General features: G+C 26.4%; 2 protein-coding genes across 3 annotated transcripts; both read right to left on the bottom strand.

The window, feature by feature from the left end:
• Positions 1-553: 553 nt before the first annotated feature.
• Positions 554-12,547, bottom strand: LOC113554628 (DNA ligase 1-like). 2 transcript variants are annotated; one of them, XM_026958554.1, is made up of 10 exons: positions 12,477-12,547; positions 12,195-12,354; positions 11,917-12,006; positions 9,567-9,882; positions 5,469-5,647; positions 4,868-4,991; positions 3,680-3,795; positions 3,428-3,601; positions 2,641-3,225; positions 554-1,005 (listed from the first exon to the last, which is right to left on the bottom strand). In XM_026958554.1, the coding sequence occupies exons 2-10, from the start codon at positions 12,339-12,341 to the stop codon at positions 742-744; spliced, it is 1,995 nt and encodes a 664-aa protein (XP_026814355.1). In that variant the 5' UTR covers positions 12,342-12,354; positions 12,477-12,547; the 3' UTR covers positions 554-741. The 2 variants fall into 2 exon arrangements, with proteins under 2 accessions (XP_026814355.1, XP_026814354.1); XM_026958553.1 differs by lacking the exon at positions 12,477-12,547 and having other exon boundaries at positions 12,195-12,468.
• A 209-nt stretch (positions 12,548-12,756) lies between these two features.
• On the bottom strand, positions 12,757-15,192 carry LOC113554630 (crossover junction endonuclease MUS81). Its single transcript, XM_026958556.1, has 8 exons — positions 15,008-15,192; positions 14,534-14,675; positions 14,319-14,449; positions 13,965-14,068; positions 13,673-13,874; positions 13,402-13,608; positions 13,210-13,323; positions 12,757-13,140 (listed from the first exon to the last, which is right to left on the bottom strand). The coding sequence occupies exons 1-8, from the start codon at positions 15,131-15,133 to the stop codon at positions 12,898-12,900; spliced, it is 1,269 nt and encodes a 422-aa protein (XP_026814357.1). The 5' UTR covers positions 15,134-15,192; the 3' UTR covers positions 12,757-12,897.
• Between the last annotated feature and the right edge of the window lie 7,245 nt (positions 15,193-22,437).

The raw sequence follows: 22,437 nt of genomic DNA, 5'->3' as shown, positions 1-22,437 counted from the left end.
ACGTAGTTTCATTACTTATTTATAAATACAAAAAATCATATATATATATTATAACTTGCAACTATATCGCATATTATTATAATTAGAAGAGCCTGACTGAAATTTTACATACGGGGCAGATAAAGTCACATTACTGTATAGAAATTTTGAAGTATATTGTTCATTTTATGTAAACACCGATGAGTAAATCGTATTTATAAATTGTAAGTGTGAAAATTCAAACTTAAATATATAGCAAGTACTACTTGCAAATGAAAAAGTTTTATATGAATTGTTTTTTAACTCGATAAACATTTCAAGTGTTTTCTATTATCTTATCTTGATAAAATTTCAATGAATTATCTATGATCTTATATTATGTAGATAATTTTTGGATAATCATTGTACTTGTACAACACTGATTGTGGCACTGCTTTAACTCTGCCTTTTTGTGTATTATAAATAGAAAAAAAGAATTTTGTTTACGGAAAGTACACGCGAAATCAATGGTGCACCACAGCTAAAAGCTCGCACAAGTCATAATAAATAATATTTATTTCGTTAAATACCATAATAATTGTGTCATATTATAATAAAACGGGGCTAAAACCACGTTATATAAATATTATGCTATAATAGAATAATGACAATTTATTATAACGTATGTATTATACTTTACAGCACGAAATTGATGTCAATAATAATTATTATTATATACGCGCGTGCCGGCCACAGCGGTAAACTGTAGTATTATTTTTATTTTCATCCGAGTTCGGCCAACACCGAATTCAAGTCTTCTTGCAACACCAGCGACATCTCTTTTTGTTTGTTAACGTCATCCTGGAGTCGTTCCACGTTGGCCTTGAGCAAGTAGTTTCCTTTTTTCAGCGACGTCAACCGCCCCTCGTAGTACTTGGACCGGCGGCATAGGTTGTCCTTCTTCTGTTCGGGCGTGGCCGACGCGGGGGCTTCACCCTCGCTCTGCGGTTCGTCGTCGCTCTCTTCGCTCTCAGACGATTCGCTTTCCTGAAAACATATCACGTGCCGTAAACATAATAGTTTTTTTTTCATAATTATTATCGTACAACACACGGCAATAAATTTTATGATATTTGATATTTGATTAAAATAAAAAATATATTAGTTCAAAATACCAATGTTAAATAACATCCCTCAATCGTACATTACATAATGAATTAATTACTATACTATAAAGTAATAAATAATAATAATAATCTGCAATTAAGCTCTAACACCTTGTGAAATAGTTACCTAATTTTTTTTTTATCTGAACAATGAAGACTTTTTACTGCAAGTCACATTGGTTTCTATAGTTAAACTCATTTTTAGAAGTTATGCTTTATATAATTTAAATAATCAATAATTTTTAAGTATTTTAAATATTATTTCTTTACTATTATTATTAAATTGAGATCTGGTTATTAATCTAATACGATCAGAATACAGTTTTCATTTTTTAAATTAAAAAATGTAAAATTTTAAACCATAATCGGAAATAAATTATCATCTATAACATATCATGGAGTCCAGTATTTAATATTTGGTGTACTACTTAATCAAAATATAGATTATATTGAATCTATTATTATATTATAATATAGTAATATTTAGATTATACGATCAACAACTAACAAGTGAAATTAGTGATTAATAACCTAGCACAGCTGTGATTTGAATGCACTAATAGTAAAATATTTTTTAATTAAATATAAACGTGCGCGCACTTATACCAAAAGAAAATATAATAAAACAATAATGAAAAAATATTTTTAATAAGTAGAAAAGTATATGTTAATTCATATTTACATATTGTTATTGTTTAAAGTATTGTTTTGTATTTAAATATAACAATCTAAAGTTTTGCGTTATATTTTATATTGAAATTTGTATTTGTCAGCGTTATTATCAACAACAAATATAAAAATGATTTAGTCAGATTATTGTTGAAATCAACCATAAAACTCATTCGTCTTGGAAACTAATGACAATAGCTACAAATAATTGTGTACAGCAATTTTAAATTACACAATTATGTATAATGTTCTCAAATTTATAAAAAATATAAAAATTAATTTTTATACATACACTATATGATTTTAATGTACAACTTTTACCAAACTTTATGTCTTTTTTAAAAACAAAGAAAAGCACGTAAAAACGAATAATTCAACCTTGTCTTGCAAATAACTTAAAATTAATAGGGCCCAGAGTTCATGCATTTGCATATATTTACTGAGTGAATCAAAAAGTTGCTGGATGAAATAAAAAATTGATTCACAATCTAACGAGTTCAAAAATGAAATTTTGCATATTTTCACATACTTTGAAGTTTTTAAAAATATAAGTAATTATATTTTAAAATAAAATTAATTGCATTTTACCTGTGTTAATTACTTTTTTTTTATTAATATATTTCATGAAAATGTTGGACTTTGGGTATATTTCAAAATCTATTTGTAAAAAAATATATCTTTATGAACACTTAAAAATTATTATATACCTATAACTATAACTATATTATCCTACGTTGATTTTAACACGTAATAATCATTTAACAATGACAACCCATCTATATCCATAATACGATTTACCCGAGTTATAATTATTTCTACATAGTAAAAGCATTTTTAGTGCACTCACTTCTTCCTCTTCTTCTTCCTCTTCTTCTTCATCTTCTTCCTCTTCGTCAGTGTCCCTCATAAGTTTAGCCATCTTGTCCACTTCTTTCTGTAATATTTTGTACTTTTTCTTTTCGGACTTGAGCTCTTTTTGCTTCTTAGCCAACTCCTGTTTATACATCCGGCGGTCCTTGAGCGCGGAATTCTGCTTATCACGGACGGCTTTCAGTTTCACCTCCAACAGTTTCAGCTCTCTGGCCGTCCTCCTAGCCTCGTCGATTTCTTGCGACGCGTCACTAGAACCATCATCTGAACTGTCGTCATCATCTTCGTCCTCTTCTTCTTCCTCTTCCTCGGACAGGTGTTCAACAGACGGCATCACAGACAATTTTTTCATGGACATTTGTCGGGGAACCGGCTGTTGAGCGACCACTCTGCTAGACAGCGCGGCTTTCAGCTCTAACTCGAGTTTTTGATTTCTAAGCCAAGCGCTTTCGAGTTTCCGTCTAGTGCTATCCAGTTCTTCGGCCGTCACATGATACTTCTGTTCCATGTCTTTGACAATATGATCAGCTTCTGTTGCCTCTGCTTTTAATTTATTAATGAGCTACACAAAAATAAGACATAAACATTTTAATGTATGGCAGAGGTTCTATGAGCCGTTATTACGCTAATCGCAAAAATATATGGAATGATCAATTTAACGTAAGACGCTCATCGTTTCGCAAAATAATAATGTTCTTTTAAATAATTTTTAGTAATTTTAAATAACTCGGTATACATAATTAATTATATAGATTATTATGCACCTGTTGATCCGTGTCTGATCTCATCGGCCCCGAGGTGCCAGTTGACTTGTCTTTGAGTTCTTCTTGTAGATTTGCAACTCTGGCCAAAAGTCGTTTGTTTTCCCGTTCTAATGCCTCTTTGCTTCGCAATTCCAAGGCGAGCATTTGCTTGGCCGATTGCAAATCGTCTCGTACCTAAAACAATAATCAATCTGGTATATAGTAAATTAAGTGACAAAAATCTTAAGACAATCTATTATATTATGGACAAACTTTATCAATGTCATCGAGTTCATCGGGCTCTGCAGCGGCAGCTACGACGTCAGCCATCGACACAGACTTTTGAATTTTTTCATCAATCGTTTCCTGTCTTCTAAACTTTCTGAGACCTAGTATAAAATATATATATATATATTATGAGTTTCTACTCACTACATTTTGCATATAGTTAAACATATTATATTAAATACATTTAATGTTGAAACTATATCAACAAAATACAAAATTAATCTCTTTGATTTTTTATTATTTAGTATTCATTTTAAGGTATTTTATGCTTATATAAAATACATACATAAAAAAACCTTCTTATGATGGATTCACTCTAGAATCTAGACTGATTTTTTCGTTATAAACGAGTTTCCGATATAGAGATACTAAAATATACGGAATATATCCAAGGAATATATAAGCTATACGAAACTGTTATTATTTTCCATACAACGGAAATTTCTGTCTTGTAGTGGATCCATTCGTTACAAGGAGACAGTAGGTACTCGTTACAGTACTTATATATAAATATATATTTATATTTTTAATATATTATACTAAAAACCTATTTAACTCTTATAGGAATTAATAAATTATTAATTATTGAAATTAAAAAATATCAAATGTTATTTGAATAGTTTTTTTATCAAAATTATAATACATTATTCAATCTGAAATATTAAGACTATTTACCTAATAAATATTTATCACTGTTATCACTACAACTGTAGTATAAAATACAAAGATAAAACCATATATCTTGAGCACGACAAAAATAAATTATTTATTAGTTTCTATGTGTACACTTTTAAATAAAAAAAAACAATTTCGATATAATTATTACTTTTTTTATCTCACTAAAATTTGTATTGGTCAACACTCAATAATAGGTATTGTATTTTTTTCGAAATTATTTCTGTATTTATATAATTGGATTTCAGATTTTTTTAATCAAAATCGGGTAGTTGGGATTTTAATGCCGACATGTATAATATTATAAAATTCGACAAGTTTCCTGCTACTCACTTCGCCCTGCATGTCCCTACGAGACCTATAAGTTACACCACTATATACTATAATACATTATAATTTCCACATATTAACCTCCTGTATGGCTGTATGGCCTTTTATTGTCGTACACAATACACATGCATCATGTTATTATATTAAATATGTGCAATTATATTATACCTTCTATGTACGGTTTGCTCTTATCGTTCGTCTTTACTTTGCGAAGTTTGACTCCGTGCTGGATGTCTTTTAGCAGCTGATGGTGATCGGTTTCTTCTGCTTTCGTTTCAGATTCATACAAAAACTGTTGAAACAGACGCATTTCGATTATTGTGCATAAATGGTATTTTATTCACCAAGTCTATATGACTACATACCATATACGTATATATACGGTGTATTGTATATATATTATATTGTCAATATTACATTTCAACAATAGTAATTTATAATAGCAATGTTACGAACCGCATGTATTTTGAGACCGAACCGAACTGAACCTTCAATTGTATATCGAATCCGATCAAATTTTATAAAAACAAATTAAAAGGTTCAAATAAACTTTATATTATTTAATTATACATGTGACGTATAGATAAGTACATATATACATAGTTATAGGTATCAATTTTGGAATTGAACCAAACAGTTTGTAACATCAGTATATTAAGTAGGTATATAGAAAATTGAGAGAACGACTACTTATTTGTATAATATTGTATACAGATCGCAACGGAGAAATTTCAAGAAAAACAATAACACCTCTGATTTCAACGCTTACCTGACCCTTGGACTTGGTGCTAGATATGATCGGAGCACTGCGATCGTTGCACTCAACATGTTTCAACTTCCTACCGCTTTCTACTTCTTTCATCATGTCCGACCAGTCTGGACGTCTCCTCGGTCGACTCCGTAACGATTCCAACTTCTTCATTTTTTCCGGCGTCGGCGGTTTTTTAACTGACAAATAAAATTATTCGATCACTAATGCACAATTATTCCAAAACTGACTTACAAGTAGGTTCTTGCAATATTTATATGGCACGCTCGCAATAATAGCTGTCATCAAATCAAATGCACTCTCGCGCGCTTCAAAATCGAAGTGACAATATAATAATATATAAGTAGCAGACAATAGTTTATTAGTTAATCGTTCTTATCGGATTTATGTACTAACTAAATTCTAATTAAACTTTTCGATTGGAACATTTCCAACACTATATTTATGTTACATTATAGTCATCCTTCGACACTACGTTATACACTTGCGTTTACAGGTACCTACAAATATATATCTATACTAACAATTTCGACCTTCAGTTTAAACATCACTTTACTGCGATAATAGCTCCACATTATATTTTGCCATTTTGCTATTTGAAAATATTGTTTTTTACCGTAATCATGGAGGTATACAGCAAGCAATTATTTTTAAGAACAAAATGTTTAATTATTACAAAATAATTTTTACTAGCTCATGAAAAAAAGTTCAGTTCTTTCATGCAAGTAATTTTTAATTTTCTATAACAATTAATAGCTTTTAAATTTGAATGTAAATATTATAAGCTTGTATAATATTTTTTATACCTAATAATTCAGTTTAATGTATTCTACGATAGAAAATTAAATCACTGAAACCAAATATTTACAAAAAAAAATAAATGTATATCATAATATATGTATATATATAGATACTATAAATAAATACTTCGTTTGAGAACTTAGTTAATAATATGTTTTAAAAAATACTTCCTTTCGTACTAATCCATATAATTTAAACTTTTATGACTTGTTTGGATAAAAGCCAACTATTATTTAGAGACTTTTTTTATGGAACCTTTATATGAATGACCTAGATCTTATTTCAATATAATAATCGTATCATTCACAGTTTTATTAACTTCTAAGAAATTTAAAAATTAAAGTAATTACAAATTAAATTTTTTACACCAAGTTAATAATTAAAATATTTAAGTAGTTAATTGTTAATGCATTTTATATATTCATAAGGTTGATCTCATAATAAGAAGGGAAAAAAAATTTTACATTTCATATTTTAAAGCGATAGCTCATTTAAAAATCGTTCAAAATGTATTATTACATAATGCTTATATTGTAATTATGCTGTCTTAATAATTTTGATTTAAATTAATTTTATTTGTTTCTATAGTTTATAGTTAGTATTATTTACATTAAAAGCAAAATAACTACAAAAAACATAATATGTTTTTAACATATGCAAAAACATATACAAATCTAACGTGAATTAAGCGATAAAAATGAAAAATATAAAGATATATTAACACAATCAATAATAAAAAACTAAAATAATACATTTTTAAATAGGTAGAAATATTATAAATTTCTTTACTTACAACATTGTAAGTATAGTTATATTGATAAAATTACATGCATTTACTAAATTTTATATTTCATCGATTTATATTGTACTTTTTACAACTATATTATATATTATGTATATTATTAATGCAAGTTCCTACACTTGACCTAGCAGGTAAAAGCTAAATATGTATACCCATGTCAATTCCTATATTTTAGAAAAAAATGGTATAATACAGTGGTGCTTTACCTTTTGTAGAATATGGACCCCCGATGAAAGATTTTTAGAAATCGTGGACCCCCTACTAATTTTTTGTCGGATACCTTTTTTTTTTACAAAACATCTGATGTTATCATAACCAAAATTATAATAATTATTTTATATTACAAATTATAGAAGTAGACATAACAAAACATACAAATTTATAATTATTTTTATTAAACTTAATTTTTCATAAAACTGTAATATAAATTATTTTATTTTTAATATTCTCAAAGCTGCCGTGAACCCCCAAGGGGTCGCGGACCACAGGTTAAGAACCGCTGGTATAATATGTAAGTTTAAACATAGTTTTATTTTTGTTTTAAAATATGCATTGTCAAATTAGTGTACAATCGTCTTAGAAATGTTTTTAAAAAAATCATTTTACATTTTTTTGTGTTCTATTTTGAAAACCTAAATATTTAATATTATCGTTAATTAATTAATTTTAATTGTTGAATAATCTAAATTTTTGTTTAAAATTTTGTTTTTTAGTGGTATATTTTTATAGGTTTTTGTTTGTATGTTACCATTTGCGGTGGTTCGGTTATTTTATTTATGTATAAATTAATTTTAAAAAGTCTTAGAGTTTCGATAATTTTAAAATTTTGAAATTTATTAATATAAATATAAATATGAATAAAATCCGAAATAACTTTTACATGCATTTATCATATGTATTCTGTGACAAAATTCTATTATTGCTGAATATTCAGTTTTGTCTGCTATAAAATAGTCTATAGTAAAACATTCTTCCGCTTCCCCTGGAATGAAATAAGGAAGTCAAAAAATAAATACCGACCATTTTCTTACATTGGAATTTTCTGAATTATATTGTGACTCAAATATAAATGACAACCAAACACCTCTGTTTCCGAAAAAATTTCAAAAACTGTTTGATACATTGCTATTTTTTACTATTTCGATATCTTAAATAATTCTTTTAAATATAACTCCCACTTAACCCACGTATAGGTAGGTATATCAATTATTTTCATTGATGTAATATTATATATATATCTTTTTTTTTATATACATTTGGTAATAAACAAAAATGAACAGAATGTATAGGTTCTATTATACTTCTTTTTTAAATTGTATTACTATAAATTATGTGTAATATTTTTTAGAATAATTAAATTATCCATTATCTAATTGTTTTAACAAATTTATGAATATATAGTTTTGGCAAATAATTATCATATTGAAATAATAATTTAATAATTTGTGAACTTCTTTTCTTGATTTTGCATATAAGAAAAACAATGCATTCTTTTCTGGTATAAGTTTTAAATCGGATAAAATCAATAATTTCCTTTGTAAACATATATTTAAATATTTCTTTTCATATAATTTTTTATGGTTTTTCTAGTGGAGTCTATAACTATTCTCTAATAAAAATTTCTAATTTATTGTCATTTTAAAGTTCTGTCACTTGCATGACTATGATTAAAATACGATTTATCTGTATTTATTAATTAAACATTTTGACCCATTGTATAATATATAAGACTTTTGAACTATACGCTTATTTATAACACGCTGTAATGTTTTTTTTCATTTTTATAAGTTGCAAGATTTAAAAAAAAATTAAAATCAATTAAAACTAGCAGTTTTTTACTGAACACAAAGAATACATTTTTTCTAATTATGGGTTGATATTATACGATTAGTATAGATGTATAATCTTTGTTGATCTCTTTTTTGTGATTATTTAGTAGACAATTCTTTATAAGAATCCATACATCGCATTGTTGTATTCATGTAGGTGTTCACTTCTCATTTTTAGGAGTAATAAATGTATATAAACGTATTTAATTTTTAAAACTCTTGAGTAAGAACTTACTGTTCCCCTCCCAACTCATCACTTAGGTATATTTAAAAAAAATTGTGTTATCAGCCTTATTTAAATTCACCTTTTATACTTATATTATGTAATAACACTAATAACTAATAATTAATAATAAAACAAACGAGACGATAGTGAATTGGATCCTCACTCACTTTATATCCCTTTCTACTGATGAGTAATTTACTTTTTTGAATTATTTTAAATTTCTAACTTTTAACATTATGATAATACCATTATAAATTCTAAAATAGCGTATCTATAGAACTATACATAATTACTTCAAATCTATATAGTTAACATTTTTTTTAATTTTAATAGTACCTACCAATTGTTATTGTATAGCCGACAGCTGTATAGTATACTATATTACATAGATTAAGTCATAAAAAGCGTTAAACATTGTTATTGTAGTGAATATTCCTTACTTATGGGTGGTAAACCGTCGTTAGAACTCGCGGGTGGTGGTGGAGGCGGTGGTGGCCCTGGTGCTCGGGACGGCATTACCGGTGCTGGTGGCGGTGGAGGCGGTGCCGGTGCGGAAGGCGGCTTCGGGGGCGGTGGAGGTGTTGGGGCCGGTGCAGGAGTAACAGGAACCTGGACCACCTTAGTCGGTGGTGGTTTTGATGATGGCGATGCCATGGTAGTAGTCGCAGATGTCGGTTTTTTCACCTTTTCCGGAACTTGTGCAACGGCTATTGGCACGACTCTACTGTTGATCTGCAACGGGCCTTGGTGATCGATCTGAATATATGAAAACAAAAGTGCGTACTTGTTTAATATAATAACATTATTACGATTAATTTTTGTTGTTCCCTTATAGTCACACATTAGTGAAAATTCAAAATATTCAAAGATCCTAAAACGTTTTAAAAAATATATGTCCACACATTTTTTACTAATCTCGGCCATCTGTTTCAATGCAATGTCATATCATTTAAAAAAACATATCGATACAATATCTCATATTGGTCACATTAATCCTAATCGTAATAGTCAATATTAAAACTTCTAAGTATTATCAGCTACAAAAGGAAATTTAATAAAGTAAAAGTACCTTAAGAAAATATCTGGTATAAATTACTACGTCCTTCCCCCCTCAAAGCTTACGACAAATACGAGTATAAAGTATATTAGGAGTCAATATGATCCTCACTCCAGCTTGAAGGGTCAAAGGTGGCAATTACAAAAAAACATAATATTTTGTCCCACTCCTTCACAAAAAAATTACTTTACTGATTCAGCTATTTATCTGGTACCTGGGTTTATCATGAATAACCACGCTAAATAAATTATTTTCTTATCAATTAAAGAAGTACCTTATGGCAGAACCAACCTTTTTAATATAAATTGTAAATCAGACGCATTTTTTTTAAATTGTAGTGTATTAGTGTAACATCTTAATCTAATTTGAATAAAAAATATGCGTATAATATTTCTAGCATTTTTAAAGTAACAATTTTTGTAATAACACTTCATATAAAGTGCAGTGATACCTAATAACTATGCGATTTATCGGATTTTTTCAAAGTTCAAATCACAGAGCCAAGGCGTGTAACCATAATATATAACGTAACCTGTATAACCCGTATTAACCGAAATAATTATAGAAAACCGAATAAAATTGGTGATGAGTACTTATACTCGTAACTCGATCAAACCATAATCAACAATTTAATTTCGGATTAAACACTAGAAATGTATATTTACTCTAATCGATACGAAGAATACATCAGCGCATTTTATTCGGGTAAAATATTTTTTTTTTGTAATTTTTAATAATCTCATACTGCGGAGATACAAAAATTATATTATGCACTTCTATTTTCCTAAATTGTATTACCTAGGTCTGCACTAAATTACTTGTACAATAGGTACTAATAAATTTATTAACACGATTTCACAAAAAGGCCAATATTAATTTGATTTACAGTTGTAAAATTTATAAGTTAATGGTAATATTATGATATGATTTAAAAATGTAATTATTATTTAAATGTTATCACTGCTGCGGTTTTATTAATTATTAAAAAATATTTCATATCGGTTATGAATTTATGATACTAGTTGTACATTACTAGCGATAGGTTACAAATAGTTTTCCGTTCCAATTTTAATTATTTTTTGTTTTATAGTAACTCCGCCAACTAAAATGAATTATAGAAATAAATATTTTTTACAGTTTATTTATGGACCCGTTTTACATAAAAATAAACTAACTTTAATACTAAACTGTTCATCTGTAGGTACAATATTATTTTGTTTTAAATAATTTAACTATTTCTATCGATGTATACTTGAACTCTGTATATTACATTTTTATTACCAATAGGTTTCCTCGTTTCATTCGTATGAATAAGCTATTTCAGTACATACCTATGATTAGTGTGATTTTTAATTGAATAAGTTGTATATTTTTTAAACTAATTACTCGTGTTTTTTCACGTGGGAAGTAAGCTCATTAAGTTATATATAAATAACGTCCTCATGACTTTATTTTTTTAAGTGCATTTTAAATGCATATATATATATATATATATATATATATGCATGGTAACGTATCAGATCACCTTTCCCAATACGCACTGTAAATATACTATATACGATGTAATTGTGCCAATGCCTATACATTTTATCAAAATTAAAATTCAGAACCGTTCTAAATTATCTATAATAACTTGATAATTGTCAACCTACCAGCTTCAAATGCTTCAAGTGCAAGTACAACTGTACTAAATATACCTATTTTAGGTATGTTATAATAAATTTGTTGCTTACTTTGGGCACGATTTTTATTTCGGTAACTTTTCTGCCTTCTGACGGTCCAACTTTTCTTAATTTAAAATGTTTCGCTTCGTCGGAGGCGGCCTGTCGACATGAGACGTAACAAAAAATAATATTTATTAAAATAATAAACAATAATGAATTTGTGTCTGAGCAAATCGTTTGACAGCGGTTCACGATGCGCGAAAGTGCAGTGGACACGAATTTTTTAAAGTGCAGCAATCAAACGAAACGCATCGCAAAAATATGCATTTAAATTTAAAATTATATACTGCGTTCGATGGTTGGTCATCGGCGACGGTGGAAGCGGCAGCTGCAGTCTTATCTTTGGTCCTCCACGGCACAGTAGCCTTCGGTACCGAGTTGGGTCCATCTTTCACCCACGGTGGACGAAATCTCTGAGTGTTTCCGCCGGACATTCAAAATGTTCTACTGTACAATATAAATAGACAACAAACGCAATATTAACACCGATGGATAATAATGGTAATAAATTAAGATTTAATTGTGTTACAAAAACAATAATAATAGTTAGGTATATTTGTATTTATTACATTTTGCTAGACTAACTGGAAAGAAAATTCGTTAAAAACGCAGAAAAACAGAACGAATGGCAGTGGCGAACTGGACGGCATAAAAATAGAATTTATTATTATGGTGTGGGAAGATATTTCACACTGTTTGGCGACATTCCATATCAAATACTCGGTGTAAATATATATATTTATATATATCATATATAATAATATACCATGTGAGGGAGACAAGGAGAGGGGCGAGGATATACAAAAAAAAAACTCGTACACATCTCAATGAAACTCAAGAAAACACCAATTAAATAGCATCATCAAAAATGACTATATTTTAAATATAAATTTAACACATTTATTTTTATTATTAAAATTATTTTCACAGTAAAGTTTACCAAACAAGTATTCATATTTTCATTATTTAGCTTTACATTTGTATCATAATTTATACACGATTGTCATTTGCATAGTATATTTGAAACAATGTCTTGCTGATGGCCGGACCGACTGTTTTGATTGGTATACCATAAGATATATTTGATAATAAAAGTGGATTACCTGATCTTTTAAATGCATTTACAAGTAATCTCGGACTAGGATATTGTTCAACAATTGCAAATGCTTTATGAACAGACAAACCTCGGATCTGAAGTAATTGTCGAATCAGCATATCTCGTACAGTCATGTTCTATTAATTAATTAATATCATACTATAGAAAATTAAAAATTAAAATTATTTTGTATGACACTAATATACCTTGTTTTTTGCAGAGCTCGAGGAAAAAGTTTTAAAAGATATAAGTTTTACAATATTTGAGGAGTTTCCATAGCCGGAATCGACTTCATCAATATGAGTTGTAAGCATTTTGTCCTGTAAATAATTTAAAAATATCAATAAACTTCAAAAATAAATTGATTTATATAGAAGAGTAAGACAATTATACTATACCTTAAACATATTTGTAAGTATATTAGAGAAGTTTGCAATATATTTCATAGACTCCAAATGATTATCTGTTCTCACAATTGTAAATCCATCTATGACCTCAGTGTTTGCCAATGCTTGTTGTAAATGAGATATTGGTAATCCATGATATTTTTTTTCATTCTCAACTAGATAGATTTTATTTTCAAGTCCACATTGTTTTAATCTAAACTATGAAAATTAAGATTTACAAACTTATTGTAGAATATTATATTTTCATAAAAAATTAATTTACTTTCTGCTCGTGAAAACGGCCGTCCTGAATGCTACCTGATAAATCATCTAATCGTTTTCGTTCAAGTATATATGGTAACATAAGCTCTTTTCCACTTCTATCACGACAAATCCAAGCAAAATCTCCAACACTCAATCGTCTCATTTCAAAAGTCACATTTAAAGATGACAATTCTGAAATGACTTTGTCTAGATTGGTTTTTCTAGTATAAAAATAAGTATCAACAAATTAAATATACTTGTTTGGAATATACCTACTGTTATTAAATCATAATATTATACAATACACATACCGTAAACTACTAGATTCGCCTGTATCAATTAACAACATTACAGTAAATTCATTTGGCCACAAAACTATCTTCTCATTTTCTACCACAGCTGTATGGTTATTTTTCTATTTCAAAAAGATTCAATTACAGAATATAAATAATGTAAATTATTTTTGATCTAGGTAGTGAAAATCTATGCAAACATAAATGTAATGAAAAATGTATAACCATTAAAAAAAGATTGATTACTATATGTTTACTATATTATATTTGTATAATATTTATATTTTATAATTCAACAGTGACATAAAAAGTTAGTGTTTATTTTAGTGATGGGTTTCTGTAGTCTCTACCTAATACTTTTTTTATACTTACAGGAAAATCATTATGAGTAAGAGAAATAATTGGATTTTGATTTTGATTACTTTGATTACTTGTTGAAGGTTTTAAAACACTGACAATTTTTGTATTTTTAGAAATGTCAGCTGTAATACCTTCATCTGCATCTGCAATATATCATTTAAATCTGTGAATATTAACATGTTATGTAAATAGAATAATTAAAATACAAAAGATAATTATTTAGTTACCTGAAACTGTAGATATCTGCTTATTGTGCTGTTCAAGCTGCTTATCTAATTTAGCACATAATTTTGGACCAAAAAATTTTAGAATTAAACATTCTTTTCCGCTCTTAAATGGCAATGGACATTTTCGCAATGAACTTAATGCCTATAATAATATATAAATCATTTAAAATTGTCAAAATAATTATTGTACATAGATACAATATAATATTGTATAATGATAGGATATATATTTATATAATTTCTTTTAATTTTAAAACAGTTAGGCAAATATAAAATTTGTAAATTGTATTACTATAAAATAATAGACTTATATTTACAGTTTAATACATTACACAGTCCCTCATAGTCTAGCCTCAATACATGTATGAAATACTATGTATATTTACACGCATTTAACATTAAAAGAAATCATTATATAAACATAGATATTGATTTTAATAGCCTAAAATTTAAGTTAAAAATTTTACAACTCACACGTTGATAACCATGACGGACTTCCAAACCTTTTTCAGTAGCTTCTTTTAACCATTCTGAAATCCATTTTTCAAACAACGGATTTGGTGATTTGCGACTTTTATTTTTGGCAGCCCTCTGTGACATTTTAAATAATTAAAATTCATAGATAGAAAGATTTTTTTACTAAAATTAAACTATAATTTAATTACAATAAATAAACAACAATCAGTTTATAATAGATTTTGGTGAAATAATACGGTCACATAATTTTCAAAAACAACATTATGTATAGAAAAATAATTGGAAAATAACACAATTCAGTAACGAAAAATTCAAAAATTTAATTTAGAAAAATGCACGTCTATTATCATTGGTCTAAGCCCTTTGATCTTATCAAACTTGATAGGTGATAACAAAACAGTATAGTCACAAAACAAAAAAACGGTGTAACCAACTGTAATTCCATAATACTTTAAAATAAAACAATGCTTTTTATTCAATTTCGTCGCTATTTATTAAATTTGAAGAAAAACGATGAATGTATTGCTTTTACAATAGTTAAGAGTCAACAATGTGAATTATTTTAAGTAACGTGCAAGAAAAAATGATTTATTATTTGTTTTTGTGCTTTTCTGCCCTTAATACAAATTAAATAATTCGACTCTTCATTTTGAGCTATTTATAGACATTTGAAAATTGAAATTTTTTTCTATAGATAACGATAAAAAATTATTCGTCGAGTCAAAATTCTTGAAAATTTAATAAAAACCCTAAATATGTTTTTGTTGTATATATCTATATAAAAATTATAAAACTATTTAGACACGGTTTTGTATGCATTTGAAGTTCAAATATTTGTAAAATTCGTCAAAATTACAACTAAGTATTTTGTAGAAAAAAATTATAATTTATAAAATCATTAATTTATATAACTAAAGTTTGAAAATATAATACAATATTCCTCATAATGTTATAACCATTTCATAGTGGCCAACTAAAAAATGTATAAAATCAATTATTTTTTATGGACATTTGAAGTTCAAATTTGGACAAAATTATATATTTAAACGTTAAATATCGATGTTCATTATTATTTTGTTGTTATTTAAAATCATTATTTATGGTAACTTAAGAGTTAAGGCTTTTAAGTATGTTATGAACTTTATTTCGCCTAAAGATATTTTCAAAAATGTAGATTATTTTTAAAATATTTACAGTGATATAATAATAATATAGTATTAGTATAAATTATTATTATTATAATGATTAAATATTTATTATACAGAATAATGTATATAGACGATAAATGCAATGTTTCAATCATCAATCATGATATATACTAATATTAAGTATTAATAGTAAATAAAATTACTTTAATAGTAATATCAAAAAAACAGGAAAACATCATAAAATGTACTAAATTGATATAGGCTGAAGACCGTCTCTGCTTAGAATAGTTTTTATTTACTTGATATGTAATTAAATTCATATTTAAGAGGACGCTATACCCGTATGTGTTGTCTCTGTCTTATACACGCGTGACATAGCTAAAACCTGTTTTGCGCGGGACAACTTTACTCCCTTGATATTTTAATCAAAACAATCAAAATTATAAATCCAATTGGGAAGAACTTTACTTGTGACGTAGCGTTTTAATTTTTTTTTATAAAATGAATGCAATTAAAGTTATCGGTTTGAAAATTTTAGGTTTTTTTTCATTTAATTATTAAAAATTATTGGTTACCACTATCAAAAAAATTAAAACGCTACGTCACAGGTAAAGTTCTTCCCAATGGGATTTATAATTTTGGTAATTTTGATAAAAATATCGACGGAGTAAAGTTGTCCCGCGCAATGCAGTTTTTAACTATTTTACGCGTGTATAAGATAGAGACAACGCATGCGTCCTCTTAAACTCATCTAGATATAACACAAGACTCGGCAGTGACCCACTCGACAGACGACAACTATGTCCTATACTATGCTATACTATATACAGTCAATTTAGACCCATCACTTGCCCACTTTTTAAATGACAATACGATTGTATGGTTACAGGGTTTATTATTATTTTTTAATTGAAAAGGCTTGTAATATATACTTCAGAGTTAGGCTTAGGCATGACAATAAACAAAGTTATGTTAATAGATTTATAGAAGATAGGATAGACTATGATGATTTTAAAAATATAATACCAATTTAATATAGTAATGTATTATTATCAAATAGCCCAAATATTTAAAAAGTTGTCAATTTCATTTATAAGAACATTTTATAACTTGTAAAAATCTTCGGAGTATTATGACAAAGGAGTACGATTTGACTAAGTATTGTATAAAATATATGTTTAGATTACTTTAGACTATATTTTATAAAGGAAAGAACGATTTTAATTTTCAATGCCTTGTAAGTTGTTCATTATTCATCATAATATTAAATAGTATATTATAATCTTTTAGTATAATCTTTTCTTTGAGTGTGTGATATTTATAGGGACCAAATAAAAAACTACATAATAACGTTTTTCTATAAAGTATAGTCGGTATAGCCGTATAGGTGAATCATTTATCCTTATTAATCTATACAGCAAGAAATATTCTGTTTGGTTTCTGCTAGCATATAAATATAAAAAAATTACTAGTTACTATAGAAAATCCTGTACCTACTAGTTATTGTTTCTAGTATGTACTATAAAGAAATTGATAAATTATTTAAGAAAGTGTGGTTTCAACAGAATTTTCATCATATCTAATCATTTTTTTAGTGAACTTAATATACAATATATACAGTGCTTAAATTGGGAAAAATGAAATAGAGAAGCTCAATTCAACGATTTTAAAACTGTTCTAAGTGCACAATTACTTAACACAGACCCGTGGCCCATGGGGGGCTTTTCCACCCTTTTACCAACCATACTTATATTTTAAATATCACTTTTTACCTACACAGATATTTAAATTCCAAATACAATTTATTCTGATAGTAATACCCACATCGTAAATTCGTAAATGTTAAGTAGAAAATAAATAAATGATAATAATCAACATCATACATAATTTATTTATTCAATATAATACTAAATAGATAACAAAATTAATAATTATTGTTTTTGATATTAAAAATCGTAAAATTCGTTTTATAATTGACGTAAATTGAAATCCACATTTTAATAATATTTTTTTTGGATATAATAGTCTATGCCGTTCCAGAGAAAAAATAAAGTTTGGGTACGCAAAAAAAAATAGTAGAGGAGCTCCGTCCCTCTGCGCACTTCCCCAATTCGTGCACTGAATATAATACATATACCTATATTTAAATACAATATTAAAGTATACATATAGTAATATAGTATTATATAGTATACTCAAATTGTTTTGCTCTTATTATAAGTTCACTGTAATTGTACCTAAACTGCAGTTGCATAATTTAACACACTTATCTTATTTACTATCCGTTAGGTAATAATTTATAATAGCAATAGTATAGTAAATCTTAAATACCTACTATATGTATAATATAATTATTTAAATGTTTAATTATTACATAGGTACTATAAACATCATCAGTAAAAACTTATTTCGTCGTCATTACTCATTATACGCGTATTAGTTTATTACTAATATTTATTAGATCTACATAGATGGTGTATTATTTTATTCTGTTAATTAAAAAGTATACAATTATTAACAGTGATAAAAATTCTAAAAATAGGTACTTTTAAAGTTAAAAATAATATTAAATAGTTTCTTTTATAGCTAGTTGACAGGTTGTGTATTATTACACGTTTGACGTCTAACTATCCCAATATTTTATAACAGACGTAACATTCATAATGTATAGATAGGAGTTATACATTTTTAAAAACCTATTCAGTATTCAACAATTTTTTATTGATAAAGCATGCCTATTACATATAAATTTATTAACATTAATGATATGTATATATCGACAGGTACAAAAAATAATTTTTAAATTGTAATTTATAACTTATTTTAAATACTTATATTATTTGATTCGTCGAAACATTGTGGTTACCTAGCTATACTCTAAATTAATTCAGTATTAATATACTATTACTATATTTTTTTCTAGATTATTCATGAGAAGATACAATTAAAAATGTAAATAACCATCATTCATAGAAAAACATTTTTAACATTTTAAATTTCCAATACTTTGAAAAAATTCAAACGAGTGTTATAGTTATTATTTATTATACAATATGTTCCGGGGGGAAGTGACCGGCCGACGTCATATGAAAATATAACTAAAATGATGAAGAAATGCTCTTTAAAGAGGGGGTCTAACATTTTTATTTTTTAAGTTATGGGCTAATCAACTTTTTTAAAATAAAACCAAACCTATCACACATTTTTTTATGTTTCTCCAAAACTTCTCAACATTTTAACATAATTCTTTTTTTAATTTAAAGCTAAATAATTATTCTATCAACTAACATACGCAATTACATCAGAATTATGCAAATTATCATTATTAACTTGAAAAGTGACCATTTTTTATTAAAAGTTGGAATTTTTAAAAATAAATCTCGTATTACTCCAAATAATTCAATATTTAATATGGGTTTTTTTTGTTTATTATTTTACTGGATAATACCTAGAATACCTTATAAGTTTGGTTTTTATATCTTCCATAATTGCAGAGTTATACGCAGCTAAACATAACCGATCTTTTGGGATCGTAATTATTGGCTATTTATAATTTTACTAAACATGATGCATAAACTCACCAAAAGTGATATAAATAATTAAATAAGTATTAGTTTATTTTTGAAAACAAAATGGTACATAACTAACGAAAAAAAAACACAAAATAATAATAATGTAGTTTCATACAAAAATAAATAACAAAGAAATAAATGTTATGTTTATTTAATTAGTTAATCAGATTTTCAAAGTTCCCCACCTGACTATAAACAAACTTGAACTCTAAATAAAACACTTTTTGTAACTAGTTCTTTGTTTTAACGACCGATATTCGTTTCTAAAAAAAATTAAGATAGTAACCATTAATAGCGTATAACTCTGCAAGTATGGAAGATATGAAAACCAAACTTGTAAGGTATTTTAGGTATTATTCACTAAATTAAAACGAAAAAACACCCATACTAAATATTGAATTATTTGGAATAATACAAAATTTATTTTTAAAAATTCTAACTTTTAATAAAAAATGTTTGCTTTTTTAAGTTAATAACAATAATTTGCATAATTATGATATAATTGCGTATGTTAGTTGATAGAATAATTAAATAGCTTTAAAATAAAAAAAGAATTATGTTAAAATGTTGAAAAGTTTTGGAGAAACATAAAAAATATATGGTAGGTTTGGTTTTATTTAAAAAAAGTTAATTAGCCCATAACTTAAAAAATAAAATGTTAGACCCCCTCTTTAAAGGGCATTTCTTCATCATTTTAGGTATACTTTCATATATGTCGGCCGGTCACTTCCCACCTCCCCGGAACACATTGTATACATTGACTAATGAGTAATGACCATATATTAAACAATATTAGCGTGTATAATTTAAATAAAATATATTATATAATAATTTCTATATTATATGAATCGTACCCATGTATATATGCCATATGGCATGTGTTGTTTTCAACAATTTCCATGTATTAATAATATACCTAGTTTTTCTATTTTCTATGATATTATAATAGTTCTCTTTATATTAATTAAAGATATAAAATACAAGACCATGAAAAGTTTTGTACGGTCCATAGGTAATTTCCTGTATATATTAATACAACGAAGTATTATTTTTTTTTATGACTTACAACACATTAATATTTACTAACACTATGTCATAACTACAATCAAATCGATTAGAAATAACATTATATTTTAAATTTTTAAAATTAAAAATTAAATACTTGCAACTTATAATATGTATACTTTGTACATTAAAGATTACTTATGATCCTTTATATAACTATTGTCCAATTCATGATTAATATTTATTTTTATGAGATATTATATTATTGTTTCGACAAGTAATAAAATATATTGTATAATACAATGTATTATGTACGCATATGCAATGTATTGTTTACACCTGCATTGGTGTTATTTGTTAAGTACACGGACACACGGTAAACACTAAATAGGTCATCGAATATTATTTATTTAATGTAAATATAATAAATTCTAAAATATATACTAATTAATAACCATTGGATATAAGTATTATTAGTATTAAGTAATGAATAATATTATTGTGAGTTATAGATTATAATATATAATATTTCTGTAATATGTAAACTTAATAATTTCACTATGTGATGATAACGATGGGTAACTGATAAGTGAACCGTATTACTACAAATTACTCAATTATAAGAACTTTAAACCGTATAAACTTTAAAGTTTTAATTGTAATTATAAAATAGTTTTTATACGAAAAAAATATTAAAATATTGCGTATGCCACCAGCTAAATTTTGGAAAGGTAAAATCCTTCATAAATTCACTTATTACGCATACGTTTATTTTTCTATGTGTCTTAATAATATTATTTTATTAATATTCTTAAATAATGGAAATTTTATTAAATACACATTATGTAATAACTATTTGAATTTATTATGTAGTCATTTCTTATTATTAATTTTAAATTATTATATAGTCAATAATTGATTAATATTTTCAAGTGATGATGTTATATAATATGATGCAACGATATAGTAAATATTATTATATTTAATATAAATACATCTGCAGTTGCTAAATATCTAGTAGAATTTAAAATCACGAATTATCCTTATCCTATATAACTTGTAATTCTAGAATCTGAGCGGAGCTAAGAATGAATGTTGATTATACAATACTATTTTTTTCTAATATATATTATATATATTTGTATCTGAATTATAAAGATACTTTTTTAATACCTAGAAACAAAAGCTTCGGAAAAAACAAAAACATTATGAAAAAACAGGAATATCTACTCAAAACCAGTTTTTATTAAAATCTATATTTTTGTAATGCAAAAACGAATAATTGTTGAAACTCGATATTTTCATCAAGTGCTTATAATAGCATTTTAAAATCATGATAAAATTCTAAAAATATTTTGATTTTTCTAAACATTTTTAATTTTTGACTTTTGAGTACCTATTGATTTGCCTTAGCTCCCTATATTTTTATTTATAAGTAAAAAGCTTAAAAATTCATATAATGTTCTTCACACAGCAATAAATTAAAAAACATCGTCAATAAATATTCAGTTTTTTTTATAAGTTTTTAATTTTAAATTTTTAAGAAAATTATCAACATTTCAAAAACTGGCAATTACAATTTTGTAGTTAATAATTGAATTTTTTAATTTTCATACCATAGGTTTGAAAATTTAACAAAACATTTCTCATAAGTTTTTCTTTTTTTCTTGCGAAAATTTTAAAAATATTTATATTTTCTATT

Source organism: Rhopalosiphum maidis, chromosome 2 (genome assembly GCF_003676215.2).
Source record: "Rhopalosiphum maidis isolate BTI-1 chromosome 2, ASM367621v3, whole genome shotgun sequence".
NCBI lineage: Eukaryota > Metazoa > Arthropoda > Insecta > Hemiptera > Aphididae > Rhopalosiphum > Rhopalosiphum maidis.
The sequence above is the reverse complement of the archived record's forward strand: the minus strand, read 5'-3'. Positions and strand labels throughout refer to the sequence as shown.

Coding starts and splice junctions, on each gene's coding strand:
- LOC113554630 (XM_026958556.1), bottom strand. CDS start 15,133: ATGTCACAGAGGGCTGCCAAAAATAAAAGTCGCAAATCACCAAATCCG. Junction 13,609..13,672: donor GCCGTTTTCACGAGCAGAAA/GTAAATTAATTT, acceptor TAATTTTCATAG/TTTAGATTAAAACAATGTGG. Junction 13,141..13,209: donor CGAGCTCTGCAAAAAACAAG/GTATATTAGTGT, acceptor ATTAATTAATAG/AACATGACTGTACGAGATAT.
- LOC113554628 (XM_026958554.1), bottom strand. CDS start 12,341: ATGTCCGGCGGAAACACTCAGAGATTTCGTCCACCGTGGGTGAAAGAT. Junction 5,648..9,566: donor CGACGGTTTACCACCCATAA/GTAAGGAATATT, acceptor TTTATTTGTCAG/TTAAAAAACCGCCGACGCCG. Junction 1,006..2,640: donor AGGAAGAAGAAGAGGAAGAA/GTGAGTGCACTA, acceptor ATATGTTTTCAG/GAAAGCGAATCGTCTGAGAG.